At 42.4% G+C, this 22,540-nt stretch overlaps 1 protein-coding gene across 1 annotated transcript; it reads right to left on the bottom strand.

Annotated features, from left to right (window-relative positions):
• Positions 1-14,760: 14,760 nt before the first annotated feature.
• On the bottom strand, positions 14,761-16,884 carry LOC147659153 (TRAF-interacting protein with FHA domain-containing protein A-like). Its single transcript, XM_086951937.1, has one exon. The coding sequence runs from the start codon at positions 16,866-16,868 to the stop codon at positions 16,290-16,292; it is 579 nt and encodes a 192-aa protein (XP_086808063.1). The 5' UTR covers positions 16,869-16,884; the 3' UTR covers positions 14,761-16,289.
• Between the last annotated feature and the right edge of the window lie 5,656 nt (positions 16,885-22,540).

The following is a 22,540-nucleotide window of genomic DNA, read 5'->3' as shown; positions in this document are numbered from 1 at the left end:
GTCATAGGAGAAAGGTTTTGACGCATTGATTTAGAAGTGGGGCAGTGAAATCTCATAGATTTCACTGCGCCACACCTACAATCCTTTCTAGCGGGGGAACACCCACCCTGTATACATTATACCTGAGGCAGGTATAATGTAGCACAGGGGTTTACAAAGTGACGGATCTGCCTAGATGCGTCACTACGTAAATATGGCACAATGTGGTGCATTATTTATATAGCCGCAGCGTCACAAAAAGTGACGCAACGGCAGCATAAATGTGACACAATAGCTCATAAATAAGCCCCTGCATCTCTTCTTGTGAGTCTCAGGCCACTGAAAAGTGACCAGGTTCTGGACTGAGTGTGGGGAAGGCTTTGTATATCTTTAAGAACTATACACTTGTGCTCTAATAGGGACCCAAGTTCATCTTGATATCAGTTGACGATACCAGGTTAGTAGTTGTATCAGTCATGATTTTGTTTGATCTTTTAGTGTCATTTGGTACCACTGACCATAAACATCATGGTTAGCCGCTTACAGGAATATGGACCAGAGGGGCAGCTCTTTGAACTTAGGTCAAGTTTTCCTTGTTCAGTCAATGTTGGTCTCTCACTTTACCTTTGTGTGTCAATCAAAAACAGTTATTTGAGTCTTCTTTTTTTGCATATGTAATTGTATATAATCCTAAAGTTAATTTTGAGAATACAAATATTAAGATAACTATATAAAATGTTTGAATTTGAGGTCACTGTGGACTGTGTTCAGAGCATTTTTTTCTATTACCTGCACTCTCTAACCTGTAGACAACGTTGCACCATACTAAGCAAATCATTAATGGGATTATTAATTTCAAGAAAATGGTGTGCATTCTTTTAAAGCCTGGTTGCTTTAAGTGGAATTTTAAAAACGAGCAATGGCAAAGCCAATAGGTTTGCCTATGCAAAATCTATTTTTTTAGACATGTTCCACAGCAGTGCGGGCTGCAGTGAGACATGGCTAAAAGTCCAGAGAAACAAGCACTGGTAAAGCCAATAGGTATTGCCTATGCAGGAGCTTACTGGCTTTGCCAATGTGTTTTAGCCATGGTGTATTCCAGTGTGTCTGCTGTTCAGCCTGGCTAAACGTTAGTGGTGTAGAGGAGGGTCATGTGGAGTGCTGTATAGTGGAATGGTGAAAGGTAGAGTGGAGTGGAGTGGCAGAGTGTGTTGTTTATAGGAGTGGCCTAGTGTGGAGTAGTGTAGAGTGCATTAGCGTAAAGTATTGCAGAGTATAGTGGCATTGAGTGCAGTGACATTGAATACAGCGGCATACAATGCAGTGGCGTAGATCAAAGTGGTGCATAGTAGAGTGGAGATTGTTTCAGAGTAGAGTGTAGTGGCGTAGAATGGAGTGGTGGGGGGTTAGAGTGCAGTTGCATAGTGTGTAATAGCGTAAAGTGGTGTAAAGTGCAGTGGCATAGAGTGCAGTGGGGCGGAGTAGATTAGACTGGCACAAAGTGGATTGGCTCAGAGTGCAGGGGTATAGAGCTGTGTTATAGGGTAGGGTGCCTTGGTGTAGAGTGTACTGACTGAGTGCAGTGGCGTAGAGTGGAGTTTTGCAGAGTGGCGTACAGTGAAAATGCAGAGAGTAGATTGGTGTGGCCGAGCCTGGAGTGGTTTAGTGCAGTGGTGAAGAGTGCAGTGCCATAGAGTAGAGTGGCACAGAGTGGTATAAAGTGAAGTCATGCAGAGTGCAGTGGTGTGGTGTAGAGTGGAGAGGCATAGAGCAGAGTACGTGTTGTATGATAGCGCACAGTCATTTCAGACAATTTTCAATTGAAATGATCATGACATTTTGCAGAGACATAGAGTTATACTGATAAAACTATACAGTGCACAACATGTGGAAATTATATCACCTAGTGTCATGATTTGTTGTGATCATATTAAAGCATTTGTTTCCAGCACACTTCAAAATATAACAAACAAAAAATGTGCTTCATTTGTGTTTTTAATTCTGAAATAGTTAATTTAAATGCTGTCATGTGCTAGAAGAAACCTCTTTCCTAAACCCAGTATCCAGCAAGATTGTTACATAAATCCTCTCACTTTGCAGTCAGAGAAAGAAAAGTAAACAGGCGCCCTGGAAGAATGTCTCCGACATTTGACCTCGGTCTTTGAATTCACAGCAAGTGTGACAAAGTAAGAACAAGATTTAAAGGCCTGTTTGCAGAAAAGGAATTCGTGGAAGAATACTGTAAACACGGTTTAGGCAACAGAAGGGACAAACTGAACCTGGAGAGCCTAAGACAAATAAAGCCAGCAAATAGAAAGCCATAAAATGTGAGTTACAAACCACAAAGCCAATGGTAATCAATGAGCGGAAGGCATTTCTGAGTCAACTTTCTGAAAGTTCCCAAGATGTCTTTAGCAAACCAGATAGCACTGCTTTCTGGTAGGCTGCGACCTAAAAAACAATATGACACTGCCAGCACTGCCCACATCATAGGGTGTTTTTTGTTTACATTAAGCCATTTTGCACAGCAGCCCACACTGCTGTGCAACATGGCTTAAAGTTTAGAAAAAAAGGGATGTTACACAGCCGGTTTTGACTGTCACAGTGCTTGTTTTTTGGGTTGTTTTTTTTAAACAAAGTTTGGGGGGTCAAGCCACATGAAGGATGTGTTGGGAGAGCAGCAACAATGGACAGTGGGAGGGTGGAAAGCAACATGAGGGAGGTGCAGGGGAAGAGGGTGGCAGCAGCACCAACATAAATGGGAGGAAGCTTACTTCATATCCATCCCTATGCCTAAACAAGCATTGGTAAATGCATTAGGTTAAGCCTATATGATTAATAAGCTGTTTATTGTTGTAAGTTGTAGCTTTTCAGAGTAGTTGTACAATATAAGTTACATAAAGTCTGTTAAAGTGTTATGACTTGTTTAATTACAAAAAAAGCAATATATTGTGCTGTTACTAGTGGTATAGTGAGTGAAAGTAATAGCAATATTTTGAAAAATTAAATGAAATAGGGAAATAATAGAATTAATTAATTAACGCAATAGCAATAGTATGTGTTTAGAGGAGTTTGGATAACTTTTGGGCTTGGAGTCACCGCACCTGCTGCACCATTCAATTCATGCCTCTAGTGCCTGCAAGATAACTGCATTTGTGATTGCCTGTTTAGCAGTAAAATATAGCAATATTTGGTGTTTAGAGAAGTTATGACAACGTTTGGCCCAGGTGGCACTACACCTGCTGCACCACTCAAATCATGACTGTATTGCTTGCAGGGTAACGGCACCTGTGACTGCCTGTGTAGTAGTCAACTATTGCAAAATGTGGTGTTTAGAGGGGTTCTTAGAGCTTTAGGCCCCGGTGTCACTGCATCTGTTACACCTTTGAAATCATGACCCTAGTGCCTGCAAGGGAACTGCACTTGTGACTGTATGGTTAGTAGTTAAATATAGCAATATTTGGTGTTTAGAGAAGTTCTGACAACTTTTGGCCCCATTGCCACTGCAACTCCTGCATCAAATCATGAACCTGTTGTCTACAAAGTAACTGCAATTGTGTCTGCCTCTTTAGTAGTGGAAAATAGCAATATTAGGTGTTTAGTGGGTGGCTAGAGCTTTTGGTCCTGGTGTCACTGGACCTGCTGCACCATTTAAATTATGACCCTTTTACAAACTAGGTAACTGCACTCATGACAGTCTTGTTTAGTAGTAATATTTAGCAATAACCTGCATTTAGTGGGGTCCCTAGAGGTTTTGGCCTCAGAGCCACTGCACCTGTGTACCATTCAAATTATGCCCTGTTTAATGGCAAGGTAACTGCAATTGTGACTGCCTGTTTAATAGTAAAATAAAGCAATATTTGGAGTTTAGAGGAGTTCTGACAACTTTTGGGCCCAGTATCACTGCAGCTGCTGCATCATTTAAATCATGACCTTAGTGAGTGAATGAGAACTGCACTTGTGACTGCCTGTTTAGTTGTAAAATATAGCAATAATTGGTGTTCAGTGGAGTGCCTAGCGCTTTTGGTCCCAGTGCCAAGGGACTTGCTGCAATATTGAAATAATAGCCCTAGAATCTTCTAGATAACTGCACTGATGACGGCCTGTTTAGTAGTAAAACATGTGAATTTATGACAACTTTTGGCCCTGGTGCAACTGCACTTGCTGCACCATTAAATCAAGCTCCTTTAATTGCAATTGCGACTGCCTGCATAGTAGTAAAATCAATCCGATAATGCCTACAAAGTGCTAAGAAAGGTACTGATGCATGTATAGGAAATGCCAAAAATGTTCTACGGCTAAAGCAGCTGCTTTGCACAACAGAGTAGTAAAAAAGCAAGCATTCCTGCATACTGTTGTCTGTGTTTTTCCCTGGGAAGAGATCTGATCTTATCGTTCAACAGTCCCTGAAGTCTGGACTGTGAATGGGGCTTAAAACAGTGTGAATAGCTTTTGTAGAAGAATTACTGTAAATGCGTGCAGTCAGGGGGCGATAAGTATCTGTAAACAGTGCATGCTGTGCAGCCTTAATGTAAGAAAAAAAGTTCCACCCACTAAAGTAGATTTGGATGAGTACTTTGCCCTTGGGAACTGATAAGAGAAGCCCCTGTTAAGCTGAATTAAATACAATAGATTTCACAAGCACAGCTCTGCTGGCGAAAACTAAAAATGAAGGTGTCCTTGTGTAATGTAACTGTTGCTCTAGTAAAGTGCTACTAATATCTTGTGGTCGAGTTTGCACTATATAAAACTGCAAAAAAAAAAATGCAACACTAGGTAAGTGCAATGCAGGAGGGTGGGAGCAGAAACAACAGACAGCCGGAGGTAAGCAACATGAGGGAGGGGCGAGAGAAGGATGGCAGACATGCATTCTTCAAGTGTGCATCTCCAAAAAAAAGTTCCTGCAGGAGTTCTGAGCCAGTGGAAGGACAATGGCAGCAGACTGAGAACTGTACTAGGTACATGCTCCAAGGCAGGGGCCAACACTGGATGAGCCTAGAGGGAGCAGGAGTTGCTGGCCAATCAGAAGCAAGAAAACAAGAGTGAAGTGAAAGCCAACCAATGGTAAGTAATGGACAGGCTCCATGCCTGTTAAGCTTTTTTTTTTCTTTAAACCAATTATTTTTCCTGACAGCGCTTCTGTGCTTTTCCCAGGCAAAACCTTACGACCAGTCTACCTGGACTCTACCCAGGATGATTGATGTCTATTGAATGTATTTCCTTATCAACGAAAGTAAATCTCTGGTGGAAAATAAAAATATGGTGCTATAGTGGCAAATTTGATTTTGATAAACGTCTATAGTTATAAAGAGCTCACCTCCCATTCCGTCTACTAGCAAACATAATAAAACTGCAATCTGGCAGCCTTGGGTTTTTTCTTTGAGTTGCAACCTCAGGGCAGTAGTCGTTGTGTGGACGCTGGAACAGCTAACTTACCATTTAACACAAGGCCTATAATAAATGGAGACAGTGCAAGTTTCCCCGAAATTGTCCAGGAAACATATATACTATTCTAACTGGAATATTTGGGTAAAGTTAAACATGTCAAAACACTGTTAAAAATAGTTTAAAATTGGCATTTCGGCACCTCTGCATAATCCAAGCGGCTGATTACCCTGAGGGGGAGGCTGACCATACTAAATTTGTAATACCAGCAAACAGTTGGCGCATCTGCACTAGATCATCTGCTGTAATTATACATTCCCGTTTCAATAGTGGTGCTTCCTCCCCCCACCCACAATCCAGTCTCCGTTTTAGGGGCACAGGGTTCCAACCAACACAAACAGAGCCACTTCACGGGGAGGGGGGCAGAAATATTTGTGGGTGAAGGCTCACCATGCCAAGGTGGCATCATGATCTTCCATTTGCAAATGTTGGTAAAGGAAATGTATCCCCAAAACTGGGAGTACATTTCCAGTGCCCTCATTTGAAATGCCCCTGGTAGTGGAGTGGCGGGCGTGTTACCTTCCCTTCGATCACGGATATTTTAACCCTTTAATGTGCACATCTCATGGTTTATGTGACGGTGTTGCACAGAAGGGTAAAAAGTACAAAATGGTGGCCGGCAAACAAACCTATATTGGGTAGGTCAGGGGTCTCCAACCTTTTCTGTAGTGAGAGCTACTTCTGATCAGTGACAATCGTCGTGAGCTAATAAAGGCGAAGCAACGCGCACATTTTTTTAAGGGACCCCCCTTACCCAGATTCATTGACTTTAAGTCTAATGTCTTTGGAACCCATACTGTAATTTGAACAAAATACTTAGGAGTGCCCTAGAATATATGTTCATGTGGCACATTTTACTCTAGGGCACATGAAACTCTTTTAAAAAGTCTGCTTTATTTCAATGATTCTGTAGTACTCATTCCATCTTTGATTAATAAAACATCACAAGTCACCCTCACACTCAAGTAGTACACCCTCCAGTTGAGCCACAAACAAAGCAGAGAGTGTTGGAGGGGAAAGGAAAACACCTGAATGCTGTTATAAACTGAGACAAAAGCTCTTCCAGGATTAAACTAGGCAGCTGAGTATGGGGTTCTGATCCCTGGAATGGGAGGATGGAGGCTGGTACTGAAGGTGTCTCAGTATTTCCATATTGAGTTTCATGTGCTCTTAAAAACAATACCTTGGAGTACAACACTTATTGAACAGCAGGAGAAACAGGGTGTTCCATGTACCTCACATGCACAGCCTCATGTGTGCCTGCTCCCTGCATCTCACATGCGATATCATAAGTTTGTTCCCCATATCCTACATGTAGTCCTCTGTTTGCTCCCTGCTCCTCACATGCAAATCATCATGCCAGCTTGTCCTTCAAATGCACAGCCTCATGTATGATGCCTCCCCGCTTCGCACATGTACAGCCTCTGTACCTGCACCTTACATTCACTGTCATGTAACTTTTTTCCCTGCACCCCACATGCATAGTGTCATCTCTGCTTGTCATAATCATGTGTGCCAGCCCCTCAAGTGCAGCATCTTAATTGCCCCCTTCCCTGTGCCCCACATTTGCAGTATCCATGTGTTCCCTACACCACACATAGGCTCGTGTTTATCTGTCCCTTCACCTCACATACAGAGCTCCTGCTCTCTGCTGCACTTAAATATTCAGCCATCATGTCACTGAGGGTTGGTGACAAAATGGCAAAAATGTGTGACTATTGTTTTTCCTTTATTTTAATATTTTCAATGTGGGCGGGCGGTGACAAGGAATTTTTTGCACCGGGTACCACCTGACCTTGCTACGCCACTGGTGGGGGTCTCTAAAAGGGGAGTGGCCTATGTAATTATAGGCATGACTTAACACGTGAACTACATTTCTGGGATTTCCATAGTGTGCCAACAGACTGGCAGCTGGTGTCTGTCTGAGCTTTCTGTTATTGTATCCAGACATTTAAAACAACAACTGGCATACACCTAAAACCAGCCAGGACTACTGGCTTTGTCATTGGTTGTTTCTGTGCTATTTGCAGAGAGGCCAAAGACGAAGACCATTGTGTTCTGAACTCCTCTCTGACCCTATGTCCGGCACTGTGAGAAACTCCACTGTCTTCCCGCAGCTCCAGAGCACCCATGGCGGCCAGTTCTGAACACCTAGAGGCCACTCTGTTCAAAGTATGTGCACCACACAAGATAATAGATTACATCAAAAAATATGAAAACTGACCAGCCTGGAAATAGCCAACACGCTTATTGTTGGGTTCTTGTTTATGTATTACGTGAGCTGTCACGAGCGTTTCTGTTGTTTAATAGCTCGTGACAAGCTTGTGCTCTGGGGAATGTTGGGAGACCTTGTTTGTGTTTAAATACCCAGAATGTGGGAAGTAAGGCTGTTGGGGGAGTTATGTTAATCTTTCACTTGACTCCATGACGAGAGGACACTAATAAAGCTTGTCTTCTTAACAACACGTTTCCTGCGTGTTTTCTCTTCTCTACCACTTCCCTACACTGGCGACGGGCGGGATTTGTTACCTGCTGATAGGAACAGGATTTTAAAGAAGATTTTTCTCGGCAGTAAGATTTGTCTGAGCACCGTTACTGAGCTGCTTAACCAGCTTAATTGAACCCTGTTTTTGGGAAGAAAAAAAAATACTTTTGGAAGAGAAGAGATTTGATCTTACTTATTACGGCTTGTTTTGAACAATTTTCGTGTTCAATTGGCTGCCGTTTCTTCTTCGAACCATTTGGAACCCTGTGGATTCTAGGCTTGTCAGCGCCCAGCGTTGGAGTTCTTTAGACGTTCTCCTCTATCATCACGCTGTGACGCATCACGTCGGACTGCCTAAGACGCTCTTCTGTCATCACGCTCTGATGCATCACGTTGGTTGTCAAGCAATCACGTCGGGTTGTCATGCAATGTGAACGCTTGATTGCAACGCGTTTTCTTTGATGGAGTGTGAATAACGCGAGTGTGGAATTCATATAGACAACGGATACGCAAGTGTGGATTTTGTTTGTTTTTGTTTCATCAGTGATACGCACACTGCCTGTTTTAACTACAGCTGGGAACTTTCTTTTGTTGATGATTTTTTTTTCCTTGTATTCCAACATTCTTGTATTGTATGATATAGAATAAGTCTACAATTTTATATACTATGGCTGGCATTATTCCTCCCCCATCTTTTCTATCATCACCCGGTGAACCCCCCTTGGCGTGGGAAATATGGGAACCTGTATTTTTAGCTTATGTAGATGTTTTGGAGGAGGGAGATTGTGAGCCAGATAGAAAATTATCGCTTTTAAAGCATTGTTGGGTGGAATTGCACTGAAAGAATTCAAAACTTTACCAGCTTTAGTAAACCCAGGGAATATTAATGTGTATGAATATGCTTCTTTGCAGCTAAGTTTAAGATATGGAAAAAAAAGAATATTGTCATGGAGAGATTTATTTTTTACTCACGAAAGCAACGTGCAGATGAACCTCTGGAAGATTTTGTCTCAGCCTTGAGATCATTAGCAGTTACGTGCGATTTTGAGCACATTTCTTATGAGCAGGTCTTGAGGGACCGAATTTTGATGAGGACTAATAACAAAAAAGTGCAGGAACGACTTTGGACAACGTCTGATATGTCTCTTAACAATGCTATAGATATTGCAAAGTCAATAGAACATTCAGAAAAGTTTGTGAAGGAGATTAGAGGAAATGATAAAAGTGATGTCTTCAGTGTATCTAAAGACTCAGACAGGTCAAAGAAAGGTTATCCACCAAGAAGTGATTTTTCATCTAGAAATGATAACAAGTTCAGGAATCAGAAGTATGATAAAAAGAACTCAAAGTTATTGTGTTTTAGATGTGGAAGCGATGGGCATTTAGCTGATTGTAGAAATTGTCCAGCTTTAGGGAAAACATGTTCAAAATGCAACAAGAAAGGCCATTTTATAAGATTTTGTAGATCATTACCAGGAAAAATGAATTACATACATGAGTGTTGTGAAAGTTATGCTTTGGAAGATGAAAGTGATTTCCAAGTAAATACTGTTATTAATGTATGTGAGGATGGGGATTGTACAAAATTTCCATCTTGTGATAATGGTTGATAACATCAAACTAGAATTCTATGTGGATTCATGTGCATGGTATACCATCATTTCCTTGGGTGTTTTTCAGGAGAAGTTTCCTGATAGGAAGTTATTCAAATCTGACGTATCTCCTGATGGTTACACAGGCCACAAAATTGATTTAATTGGATATTTTAATGCGAAGTTACAATTCCCTGACCGACATACTTCTGGGAAAATGTATGTGTCAAAGTCTGGATTGTCACTTTTAGGTTGGCCACACCAATACCAGTTGGAAATGAAAATAGATCCCAGGGACAATCCTCCTGTTTTTGTTGTGCCACAGTGTTTGCCAAATGTCTCCAATGATAATTCACTGCTAGTGGATAGTTTGAAGAAATCTTTTCCAAGTGTTTTTAGCGGGACTTTGGGTCGATATAAAGGTTTTGAACATGTTATCAAACTGAATGAGAATGCTATTCCTGTTAGGCACAGAGTGAGAAATGTTCCTCTGACTGATAGGAGCAAACTTAAGGAAATGTTGAAGGATTTGTGTGAAAAAAATATCATTGAACCGATAGAATCATCCCCTTGGGTTTCTCCCATTGTGATTTCGATCAAATCTTCTGGCGAGCTTAGGTTGTGTATTGATCTCCGCAGTGTTAATAGTGCCATTTGGGTTGATTCACATCCTTTACCGTATCTTCATGAAATGGTTTCAACCTTAGCTGGGGCACAAGTTTTCTCTTGTGTTGATCTGGCCAGTGCGTACCATCAGGTTGTACTTGCTGAGGAGTACAAAAACATCACTGCATTTATTACCACAGAGTGTTTATATAGATTTTGTCGAATGCCATTTGGGTTGGCGAGTGCTGCCTCAGTGTTTCAGAGACTTATGAGAGACACTTTAGAGGGGTTGAATGGCGCTATAGCATTTCAAGATGACATTTTGGTGTACGGAAAAGATGATGTGGAGCATGATAATAACTTGAGGTGTGTGATTGCTGCTTTATCTGAGAAAGGGCTTACCCTCCGTCTCGACAAATGCAAGTTTAGACAGAAGGAAGTGGAATACCTTGGTCATACTATCAGTGGAATGGGTATTAAGCCAAAAAGGAATCATGTTGAAAGTATTGTAAATGCTCCGGTACCTACTTCAAAAGAACAACTTGTGGCGTTTTTGGGCCTTATTGAATTTTACTCTAAGTTTATACCAATTTTTTCAGTAAAGGTTGATCCTTTTAGATGTTTGCTAAAGAGAAATGCTAAATTTGTTTGGACGGATAAAATGACGGAAGCTTTTAAGACCTTGAAAGGGTTTGTTGTGAATGCGCCGTGTCTGAAACCTTTTGTGGTTGGTGTGAAGTGCGTGGTTATGGTGGATGCAAGTTGCTCTGGTTTGGGTGGTGTTTTTTTGCAGAGGGATAATGAGAAGGAATGGGTTGTTGCTTACGCTTCAAGAGCTTTGAGAGATGCCGAAAAGAATTATTCCGTTATAGAAAGAGAGCTTTTGGCTTGTGCTTGGGGAGCTGAACACTTTAGACCTTTTCTATGGGGTACAAGATTTTTAATAAAAACTGATCATAAGCCTCTTGTTTTTCTCAAGGCTCCTGGTGGAGGTAGGACCATGTTGGCGCGTCTTGCAAGATTAGCTTCAAGATTGCAGTCTTTTCAGTGCAAAATTGAGTATGTTCAAGGTAAGGCGAATGTATATACTGATTGCATGTCAAGATTGGTGTCTGATATAAGTTGTCCTGAAGTGGTCATTGAGGACGAGTGTGAGGTTGCTTTTACCTTACGTGATGTTAATCTTGTTTGTGGTGAACGATCATCTTTGCAAGAGGATGTCTGGTTAAAGAAAATGAGAAACTATTTGGAATTGTGCAATGTCAGGATTATCTCACACATGGTTGGCCGGAACAGAGGAAATTGTCTGGTAACATGATGGGTTTTTTCAAGGTTCAGGAGGAACTTGCTGTGGAGAATGATTTGATTCTTAGAGGAGACAAAATTGTTCTGCCCTTTTCTATCAGGAGTACTCTTCTCGAGATTGCTCATGAGGGGCATCTGGGGATATCCTTTACCAGAAGACGACTAAAAGAGTCTTTTTGGTGGCCAGGGATTGACGCTTGAGTGGATCATTTTGTGCGTTCATGTGTTCATTTTTCTAACAGTGATAAAACAGCTGTTGCTTTGCGTCCGGAACCCCATCCAATTGATTTACCTTCTGGTCCTTGGCGCAAACTCGGGTTAGATATCATTGGTCCGTTTAGTTGTTTACCCAAACAGGAAGCTTTTGGTATTGTCCTTATTGATTATTATTCTAAATGGCCGGAGGTCAAGATGGTTAAGGATGTTACTTCTCACCAAGTTATAGAGTTTTTGGACGAGATCTTTTGTAGAGAGGGAATTCCTCAGGAAATCGTGACTGACAATGGTCCACAGTTTGTTAGCAAGGAAATGGAACAATTTATGGATAAATGTGGTATTGTTCATAGAAGAATTGCTGTTTTCCATCCTGAGGCCAATGGCCAGGTTGAGCGCTTCAACCGTGTGATCAAAGAAGCTATTCAACTTTCAATCAAAGGTAATTTGAATTGGAGAAATGCGTTACAATCTATGTTGTTGGCTTACAGGACTTCACCCAATTCTGTAACTTTGGTTACGCCTTTTGAGCTTTTAAGAGGGCGGAAACCTAGTACTAAGTTAGTACCCTGGTGGTTACAAAAGAACTTATGCGGATCTGACAATTTTTTGAAAGTGGATTTTGAGGCTGTTCAACGCAGTGTTGAGTCATACAAGAATAAGATGAAGCAGGATATGGTCAAGAGAATTGGTTCTACGTCTAGTTGTTCTGTTAAAGTGGGTGATTTTGTCCGTATCAAAAAGAAAGAAGGTGTCTGTAAAGGTTTTCCTGTGTGGTCTAGTCCTAAGAAGGTAATTGAGGTTTTTAGGAATGCTGTCAGGGTTGATGGTGGCTCAGTTTGGAATTTGAGTAGAATTGCTGGGTTTACTGGGGTTAGTCAGTTGGAGAATGACTACGACAGCAATGTTTTTTTGGATGTTGAGGGACAGAATGATGAAGGGAGTTGTTTACATGCTGAATGTAACCCTGGTAACTCCAGGGTTGTGCGCTCTCACCGTATGCCGATTAGGTTTAATGACTTTGTGATGAACTACATTTTTGTTTTTGTTTGTTGTTCTGTTTTCATTTTAAGGGGGGAAGGTGTGTTGGGTTCTCGTTTATGTATTACGTGAGCTGTCACGAGCGTTTCTGTTGTTTAATAGCTCGTGACAAGCTTGTGCTCTGGGGAATGTTGGGAGACCTTGTTTGTGTTTAAATTCCCAGAATGTGGGAAGTAAGGCTGTTGGGGGAGTTATGTTATTCTTTCACTTGACTCCATGACGAGAGGACACTAATAAAGCTCGTCTTCTTAACAACACGTTTCCTGCGCGTTTTCTCTTCTCTACCACTTCCCTACACTTATGGAGTGCTAAATTGAGTAAAACGTGAAATGTAAACAGGAACTAAAGCACAGACATGGATTACCTTAACGTTTTTTACAATATGTGTTCAGAAATTGTCAGGGTTTTACCGGTCAAGTTAAGGAGGTGAATATAGGGCCGGATAGAGACCCATTTCAATGTGTTTTAAAATATTTCTGGGTCTGGGACACGGAGTGAGCCGGGCCACTGAAAGCTTCGGATATTAAATCGAATAAAAGCAGAAACTCCACGCGCCTATGCGCAGAAGATTACTTCTGAGACCTTCAGGCACTACAATCACTTATCACCACCTGCAAGGCCTTAGCAAGTGGCATATTAAATATTTATGTTGGTCGATGTTTACAGGGTACCTAACCTCGTGGACCCGAGCGGTGCCAGATCACCAACGTGCACCAGCAGACGGAGTGCAGCAAGGCGCAGAGGCTTCTGGGAGACTACAACACTGCCAGAGGAACTCCACGGTACGTCATGTACTGCTGTGGGCAGAGGCGACCATTCTGAGGAAGGGAGGGGGGGGAGGGTTTAAATCACGGTTGGAAGTGTTGTAAAAGGTTCGGGGAAAAACTAAAAAAATGCCATAAACATTAAAATTTCCAGAAAACACATAACTGCACCAATATGACCCATTGTACATTTGTGCACCCATTTTTCCAAGTTGGGAAGCAACCTTCTGATACATTCCCGCGTTGGGTGCTGCTACAAATAATTCTTATAGACTTGCCTTACTAATGTTTGTTTGCTTCTTGAAATACCCACTTCTGTTTTCTGTGCCCCGACGTGGGTTGAAGGCCTCATTGTTTTGGTAAGCGGAGCGGGGGCCTACATTTGAACCCTCGGCCCCCAGCTGAGGCGCTGAAAAGGCAGCAGTCAGCCACTCTGGCAGCCCGGACCCAGCTGCAGGGGCCTGGGCCATTCCCAGGTGATGAGGAGGTGAGAAGTGCCCTCTGATGACGCCAGCGGAGCGGGGGTTGAGTGGCTCATTATGGTGTTGTTGCAGGCTCCCCGGGAGAGAAGGCGAGGAGTGGCCTCCCTCTGCCCTGTTGATAACGTAACCGCCCCACAGTTGTTTTAGAAATTAGGCTTTAAAATATGGAGTTTGTGAATCCAGTCCTTCTCCGACGCTTCGTGTGATCTTGAACAAAAACATCCCAATGCGGGGACTCTCACGTTCACCATTGCAAAGCAGAACAGACGTGTCTCCCGGAGACGGGGAAAGCCTCGTGTTCCCTTTGGCTGCATCCCTCCTCGATGTTCATGATTTGGCGTCAGTGGCCAAATTGGAAATGCCATCGCAAGCTACTCATGGGGCCTCGGCGAGCTACCGGTAGCTCGCGATCGACCGGTTGGTGATCCAAGGCTATATGTTGCCACTTTTCCTCCGCTACTACGTACTTGCCAGAACTATTCTGTTATGGAGGACAATGACTTCCCTGCAGGCTAACACAGAGGTGGATGAACAGGACATTTGTTGTTTTTGGCTACGTTCCATTGGTGCCCTCCTCCTTTAAATGAGGTTTTGAACACTTATATTGAGGTACGTTTTTAGTCAGAGCAAGAAAGAGCAACTAAATGGCACACAAAAAGTAAGATACAGTATCATGTTGGATTATGCATAAAATACCTTCCGGAAGTACTTTAGCGTGGTCACAGCGGGGCTTCTGTGCAGGTTTTTATATCTACTCACATTTTCAGTCATCCTAAAAAGTTTATATTGCATCTTTCCTTTGACCAGACATGTTATAAAGAAGATGGTAAAACATACATGTTATAAAAAGACGACAGATTTTATTGAATGCTACATATTTAAAATAATCACATGTATCAGATGCAATGCTCATTCATATGTACATTATTACATTTTCAATAAACGCTTCTAAAAATAGAAACTCCCATTAGGCATGGGAATAATTATGATATAAGAAATAGATATACAATTCTCCTCTCGGTAAAAAGGCACTTATTCACATCATGGTAATGGACTTCATATGCAAGTTCAGCAAACCATGTTTAAAGCAGTGTCAAGTAGATGAACATATTAATACATAAACCAATAGCTGAAATGGTGTACAGACAGTAGGGCTCCCTTTCACACGTGGTCCACAAGCCACTATGAAAGCTTTAGGGTGGTTTCCAGGCTTAGGTAAGACCAAGTTTAGTGTCCAATGTGACCCCATTGAACCTCATAAGAGCTTCCAGTTCACGCCTCAGTGTCTAGAAGAGTGACGCCATAAGGTCACTCTGCAGTTCTGGAAAAGCAATGGAAATGTGCAAAACTGGGGCTTGACCAGATGATTTCTTCTCTCCACACAAGCCCACGAGCAATGGGTGCCAGTGAGAAACCATGCATCCTCATAACATGTCATAGCGAGCATAACTGCGTGGCTGGTCAATGCGTGGCTCCTTGCTAAATGCGTGGACAATGTAAAATAAACATGTTATACAATAGCAAATACTTAGTCCTGAGACTTCAAAATAACCATTGAGTTTGTGTGTACAATACTTTTGAATTCAGATATAAAGTGATAAATATATTTTCTTTGCGTTCACCAAAACTTTTTATAATTAAAGATTGTGTGAGAGGTGAAAAGTGCCTTTTTGTGTATGAGGTCCCTCATAACACAAAGCTTCATAACTACGCGTTAGAGCATACGGGAAAGATGGTGCAAAATAGCAGACAGAATAAAATAAGATTTCAGAAGAGGCATCTGCTATGGCAAGATATTGGCTTTTTTTTTACAAAGGTTTTGCACTGCAAAAATACTTTTTTTGTGAGTTCACAATCTCTCAAGAATAAAAACGCTTATCAATTTCTAGCAAGATATTTTGTTATGCCTCTAGTAATATTGTCCTTGTTCACTATTTATAAAATAAAGACCTAAAAATGTTTATGCAGTTTAATGGTGCTGCCAGGTCACTACATAATCCTAGGCAGGCAGCACACTACGGGGGTGGCCAAAAAAGAAAGGGCCTGTGGTAGAACAGATCTCAAACTCTAATTTCTTTATAGATAAAATATGAAAGGATTATATCATACTTTGCAGCAAGCAACAACTATAAAATGATCTATCAAATTGGCAGGCGTCTGGTCAATAAATATGATATAGCCTTCCAGTGACATCATCCTAAGCCAATCATTCCAAACATCATAAATACAGGTCAATTGAGTAAAAAGTAGTTAGCTATCTGGTGCTATATACACATGGTTATGTAACAGAATGCTAATAAATTTAGTGTACTGTTCAGCTTTTAATAGGTTGGGGACTTCATCATTTGATGACCAAAATGGCCTTCTTTGTGGACCCTCAGGAATCATTTTCATCGACTTCCTCTGCAGTTTCCGCACGGGAAAAATGGAAACTCGACATTGGGCCACAGGTCAAAATGCCTGATTCAGGGATGGGCTGCAGCGACGGGCTAATGAGAACCTCCTGTAAAGGTGATGTTGGTGTTAATTCAAAATAGGTCTCAAAATATTCCACAGAATCCCCTGGTTCCTGCTCCACCAAGAAGTGAAAGTCTCCAAAGCGGAGCATACATTTGCCGGGTAGTTCCATTTTATTCAGGTAGTTCAGCTCCACATTGTCCACCAAGAGTTTGGTCTTTCTGCTCATGTTCTTGATCTCAAAGCTGATCTCAGAGCTGTTGAAGTATCTGAACACCTGCAGGGCAAACTGAACCCGGGAAGCGCGTGCATCCCATAGGATATAACTGCAGGTCTTGATGTCTCGCCCAAAGGTAATCGTCTCATCTGTTTTGTGCCTTTTCATTCTAAAAAACGAAATGGATCGAAAGACTTGCTTTTCTGCATGGTGGGTATGATACACTTTCATCCTGATGCAGGTCAGTTTCTCCTCAGTCTCGGTTTCTTCAAAGGATGCCATGATGTCATGAAAAGCTGGTCCTAAAAGTAAAAGAATCAGTGTAAATTATTTGTGACACAAACTTCAGGTTGTCAGAAAATTGCCAGATAAGGACAATTGGTCCTCATCATTCAGAAATGGATGTCTTTCAGCACGCATTGTATAAGTGTGCAAAGAAATTACAATTACATAGTGCAAGTGTGACCAAACCCAGACTTTACAGCACTTCTTTTCAAAAGTGCCTATCCTGCATATATACTCTTTTGATACGTATTCAACAAAAACAAGCATTTGCAATGCAATAGGTCTCGCATTAGGAAAGTTTGAGCTATTGGTATTGTAAATGGCAAAGTTTTTATTTAGTTTTTTTTTTTTAAATACCTAAATTAATAGCTTTGTCATTTAAAATGCCAATAGTTATAACTTTCGCAAATATGATACCTATAGCATTTGTAATGCAACATGTTTTGTATTTACATGACTTCGATGTATTGATATTACAAATAACAATGGTGTTTAATTTTTTTAAATAACTAATACTTAAATAAAAGTTATTGTAATTTATAATGGCAATAGCCTAAACTTTTCTAAAGAACTTTTGTGAAATTATGTTCAGTGTATCAGAGAGCGCAATCATACGAGATCAGTGTGAGATCCTGAACACACCTGCTGCCAAGATGGATACCGCCCAGGCTCTCTGTGACTCCATCCACAAATGTGTGAGGGGGGTCTCAGTGTGGGGAGCTCTAACCAGCTGAGGACAACCAACAACAAGACTGGGCTAGTACCAGATATTCGGCCTCTCACACCATGTCTCATTCCCACAAAAACCTTACATTTAGATTTAATCTGAGGGTGGGAACGGGGGTGCTCTTTCACTGTGCCTGGGCCAACCCTCAGTCTTTTTGATGAGAAGAATTTGAGAGGTCTTGTCCTTTTTTAAAGCTTTGACAATCTAGCTCTTCACTGGGACCCCTTCTGGGGTGCCCCAGAATTTTACATAAAAGTAATGACATAACTTGGGGTTGCAACATTACTCACAGTTGTCAGAGCTTGGAGATTCCCTCCAAGTGGTTATTACAACTGCATTTGTTTATACATAATATACAACATAGCCACATTCTGTTTACACTGCTTAAGTGTCTAAGCTCTCGTTTCTGTAGCAGGATGAGACCTCAAGCTCAAACATGACAGCAAAAAGTAGGTACTTCAAAAGCAGAACATGTGGACTTCTAAAACAAGCATATCGTAGCGCATTAATAAGATACAATCCACAATCCACATCCTCAAACTGAGTCTCGGCTGTCCATGCATACGAACAATTGATTCTTCCAACTCTCACATTTTAGGGCGCCTCCGGAGAAGCTTCAATAGGTTAAACTACCAACCTGCGGGCACCAATATGTAAATTTCTTAACCTCTATTAATAATTCACAACATTTTCTCCACACGCCCTTAAATATGAGGCTGATACTAACCTCGGGCCAAGCATGACAGCAGGATCTGCGATTGTTGACATTACTTAAGCGAGTGCTGCAGTCCGCCGCCGGCCTGCGACCAGGAAGTCAGGCAGGCCGGGCGGGACAACCGGAAACAGGAAGTAGGAGGGCGGGGGCCTACCCCGCCTCCCACGGAAGAGCCGCGATTGTTTGGAGCACCGGAGCAGGCAGGAGCCTACCCTGCACCCCGGTGCCGAAGAAGGGAGGAAGAGTCCTGCTGCCGGTGAGAGCCGCTGCACCAAGGAAGCCGGTGAGTGTGGCTTCGCCTTGTTGCTGGGCTGCGAGGGCGGGGGGCATGTGTGTGTGTGCGCGCGCGTGCGGCGGCGGGCCGTGTATGTGTGTGAGCGTGGGTGTGTGTGTGTATGTGTCTTGGATCTGTGTGTATGCGTGTGTGTGTGTGACTGTGGGGGGGGGGGGGGGGGGTTGCCTGTCTGGGTGCCTGCGTGCCTGTGTAAGTGTAAGTGCGTGTGCATGCATGCGCGTTAGGCTGACTTGCTGGGAGTATGGGAGGGAAGTGCACGGCGCGGCGCAGGACGGAACGTGCGCGTTCGCGCACCCAAATCTGCCTTCAAAAGCTCGTAACAGTTTCTTGTCCTCATTCCCCCGAGTCAGATAACTATAAGTCTCCAACCTGGACGCATCCTTCGAATGCGAATTCCAGGGCGAGACCTAAAAAGTATAACATCTCCATACAATTTGTTGGGGACACTTTTTTTGCTTCATTGTCTCTCTCCCCTTTGCTCTTTACGTGTCTAGAATGTGTAATTTTGAAGTTGGCAAATGTTGCACAGTTTGCAGAGTTACAACCTTGCCTGCATAAGAATTTTGAAATAGAAAGAATTTTGTCTCCAAAAACACTTTTCTAGGACAATTCCCTTGGTAAAAGTAGATTTGGAAGTTAACACCTACTTCCCTATTTTTAGAAATTGTTTCTTCCATATGTTTTAAACCTCCAAACGTTTACGAAAATGAAGAGGTTAAAAAAAATACTTTACTAGATTTCAGAAAAATCGTTGTAACTCTGCAAACCCTATACTATGACCATCACTCACCACCTTAGATATCACGTATCGCCATATGGCTCACTTAAGTCATCAATCTCTTCCACATGTCATTGGGACCTGGTGGGTGAACAGGGGGGGGGCTAAGTTTAAAGCCTGACAAGTGTTTAGCTCACCATTACATAAGAACTTGAAATCTGCTCAAATAAACACCCTCTATTTGTACATTTGGCAGGTAGAGACGCAAAAGGAGACATGAGACCGTCAACCTGCACTACAACACCACACTTGCTAGTTCCCAGAGCAGTATGCCCGACTTTATAAACAGGTCTGTAGAAAACAAAGAGTAGGGATTCTGTACGCTTCAATATACCTCAGTAGTCAGTAATCAGTAATCACTTTATTCAATTTGAATTAAAAAGTACATAAAAACAGTGGTACAAAGAAGGAAAAGGAACATCTCAAACAGGTAAACAAATGGTCCATCAAAACCTCTCATGCATGTGAATGAAACACCCTTGCTAAAAACAATGATACATAAAAACAAAAAGTAGTTGAGTCTAGAACTTGAAGATACAATAAGGCAGGTCTAACTTGTGTAAAATGAATTGACAGAAATAAAGGACAAATAAACTTAAAACAATCTAGGCCCCGAATACCTCAACGGCCGCCTCTCGTTCTACACCCCCACCCGCCAGCTTTGCTCCACCAGCCTCGCCCTCGTCCCACGGATTCGCAGAACTACCACCGGGGAAGATCATTCTCCTACCTGGCAGCGAAAACCTGGAACTCCCTCCCCACTTACCTACGACTGACCCAGGACCATCTCAGCTTCAGGAAGCACCTCAAGACCTGGCTCTTCGAGCAGTAGCAGCACACGCCCCCCCCCCCCCCCCCCCCCCCCCACCTAGCACCTTGAGACCCTCACGGGTGAGTAGCTCGCTCTATAAATGGTAATGATTGATTGATAGAAAATGTAGGACATATAAAAAACAATGTGCAAGATATCAAATACAGCAGCTGGGTTACAAGTGCAAAGCGGAGGCTCAGAGAACTTGTGGCAACCCACTAAGAGCTGGGGAAACTGATTCAGATGGAAATAAGTCAAACGTCATCTGCGGTCAGGAGGCATGTAATCATAAGCTATAAATCAATGAAATTTGGGGATTTAATATCAGGTGCTTCATAAGATGTAAACACGTTGGATGCTTTCATTTACTATGGTGTTCATGCTAACTGGATACAGAAGATGAATGCCTCCATGCAGTCAAGGCATTCCTCTAGATGACTCAAAATTCACTTAGATGCTAAAAGGCGGCTATCTTCCTATCAGCCAGGGCAGACTTGTTCCTTTTTCACCCATTTCCTTTCTCATTTTAGAGTATCCCAGGGGTGGAGGGTCACAAACTAAGTAATGCCTGGCATTCAATATGGAATTTACGAGTCATTTTAGGATTGTGGGAAGCAGACGTTTGTCAGACTTTGCCAGGCATAAATCCTAAAAAAAGAAGTTGGGGGACTAACCAGGTCAGGCAGTATGCAAGTGACATCATGGCTGGTGACATCACGGTGCTGTATCACATGATGTAGCATGACAACCTATGACATCACAAGTGACATCAGATTTTAACACCTCACATGTATGTTTAGCAGGTCTATCATGAGTGCATTTGAGCGCATTACGAGATTCGACAAAGGAGATTTTGTATCTGAGTTGTGCCAAAAAAGTGATGCATATCCCAAAGCAAAATCTGGACCTCAACTAATACATTATTTTTTTTACTTTGCCACAAAGAAATTGGCAACAAGGAGAAAAGTGGCAGTAAAAAGTCTGCAGTTTAAAGGCTGCAGAAAGAAAAGATAGCATAAAGGGTTAATTTCTCTCATGTGAAAGAACATCATCTAACATGCAGATAACACATTTTTATTGTATGTATCTAGGTAAGTGGTAAGGTGCGTCAACTGTTCTTTGAAAGCGCATACTACAGACGCCTACACATTCCTCCTTGAAAAGTCACACCTGGACCAGTTTAGCATATTTATGAGGGGCCCAACTTGGCAGGCTGAACGGCGTCCAGCCTGTGAAAATAGTGGGCAGACGTCATCTACCCACGTGCATCCCTGACTTGTGCCCTGGGCTTAACATTCTCTCTTTTTTTCTAGCTACTCTGCAAAATAACAGACGGAAGCTCGAGGCAGTGGCGAGTTTGCAGGCAACAATTTCACAAGATCAGCAAAAACTCAGGAAGCACCCTCAGGCGAAAATACGTTGACACATGCAGGCGGAAGGGATTACTATAGGTCGCCCTGCTGCCCCAACGCCTGCTTTGCTTGCTGTAGAAACCAAATACTCAAAACTTCTCTCTTCAAGAAATGTTTGGTGACAGTTGTTTAAATATGTGCAGCACACACTAGGATTAGTTAAAACCTTCAGGGATACACTGAAAAGGTCCAAGTAAAAGGTAAAGAAATTAGGGTCAAACTGCATCCCATTAAATAGGAAGGTGTGTCTGCATTATACAGGTGTTCCTAAATTCCACATCCCCTGTTCTGTTTAAACTTTCTCCTTTCTTGGATGATTTAGAATAGCGATGTGTGCTTATGTCGTCTAAGTCTAATGAAGCGTCCTCGTGAAGCTTCCTCCCTGGGTCAGGGTCTGTAAAATTGTTCATTTTGGTCCACTCATCCTCTCTGTTAGCAGTGTTTTCTCTTCCTGTCTGTTCCTCTTATGGTTCATAAATTTGTATTGTGAGCAAATGGGTTCATTCAGAGTCCAGCAGAAGAGACTGACTCTACCAGGATATGCCCTGGCATGGGGTACTGCAGCAGCCGTGCATGCTCCGTGCCACTCGACGCTGCAATGGGTATTTTAGCCCCCTGAGGTGATGGAGGGCCTGGCACAGAACACAAGCCAAAATAATACACTGAAAGGCACTTTAGGTATACTCAGACACCTTTAAACTGGGTTCCCAGATATCTTAATACTGGGTATTAAGGCCTCACTACACCTTCCTGCAGGCAGGAGTCACATGCTGCCAGACTTCGCGCTTCCCCACTCCTAGCCTGAGTTGGCATCTTCCCTGGGCAGGTCTAATGGAAGGGCTTTTGTGGTGCTAGTCTCCAACCTGTTCCTGGCTCCCTTTGGATCAATGATATCGTATGTGACACAACTCAGGTGAAAGTGCCAGCGCCG

The sequence above is a fragment of the Lissotriton vulgaris genome, unplaced genomic scaffold (genome assembly GCF_964263255.1).
Source record: "Lissotriton vulgaris unplaced genomic scaffold, aLisVul1.2 SCAFFOLD_11597, whole genome shotgun sequence".
NCBI lineage: Eukaryota > Metazoa > Chordata > Amphibia > Caudata > Salamandridae > Lissotriton > Lissotriton vulgaris.
Note: the sequence above shows the minus strand (reverse complement) of the source record. Positions and strands in the feature narration are given on the sequence as shown.

Bases quoted from the DNA above. Each gene is read 5' to 3' on its own strand.
- LOC147659153 (XM_086951937.1), bottom strand. From the start codon at position 16,868: ATGGCATCCTTTGAAGAAACCGAGACTGAGGAGAAACTGACCTGCATC.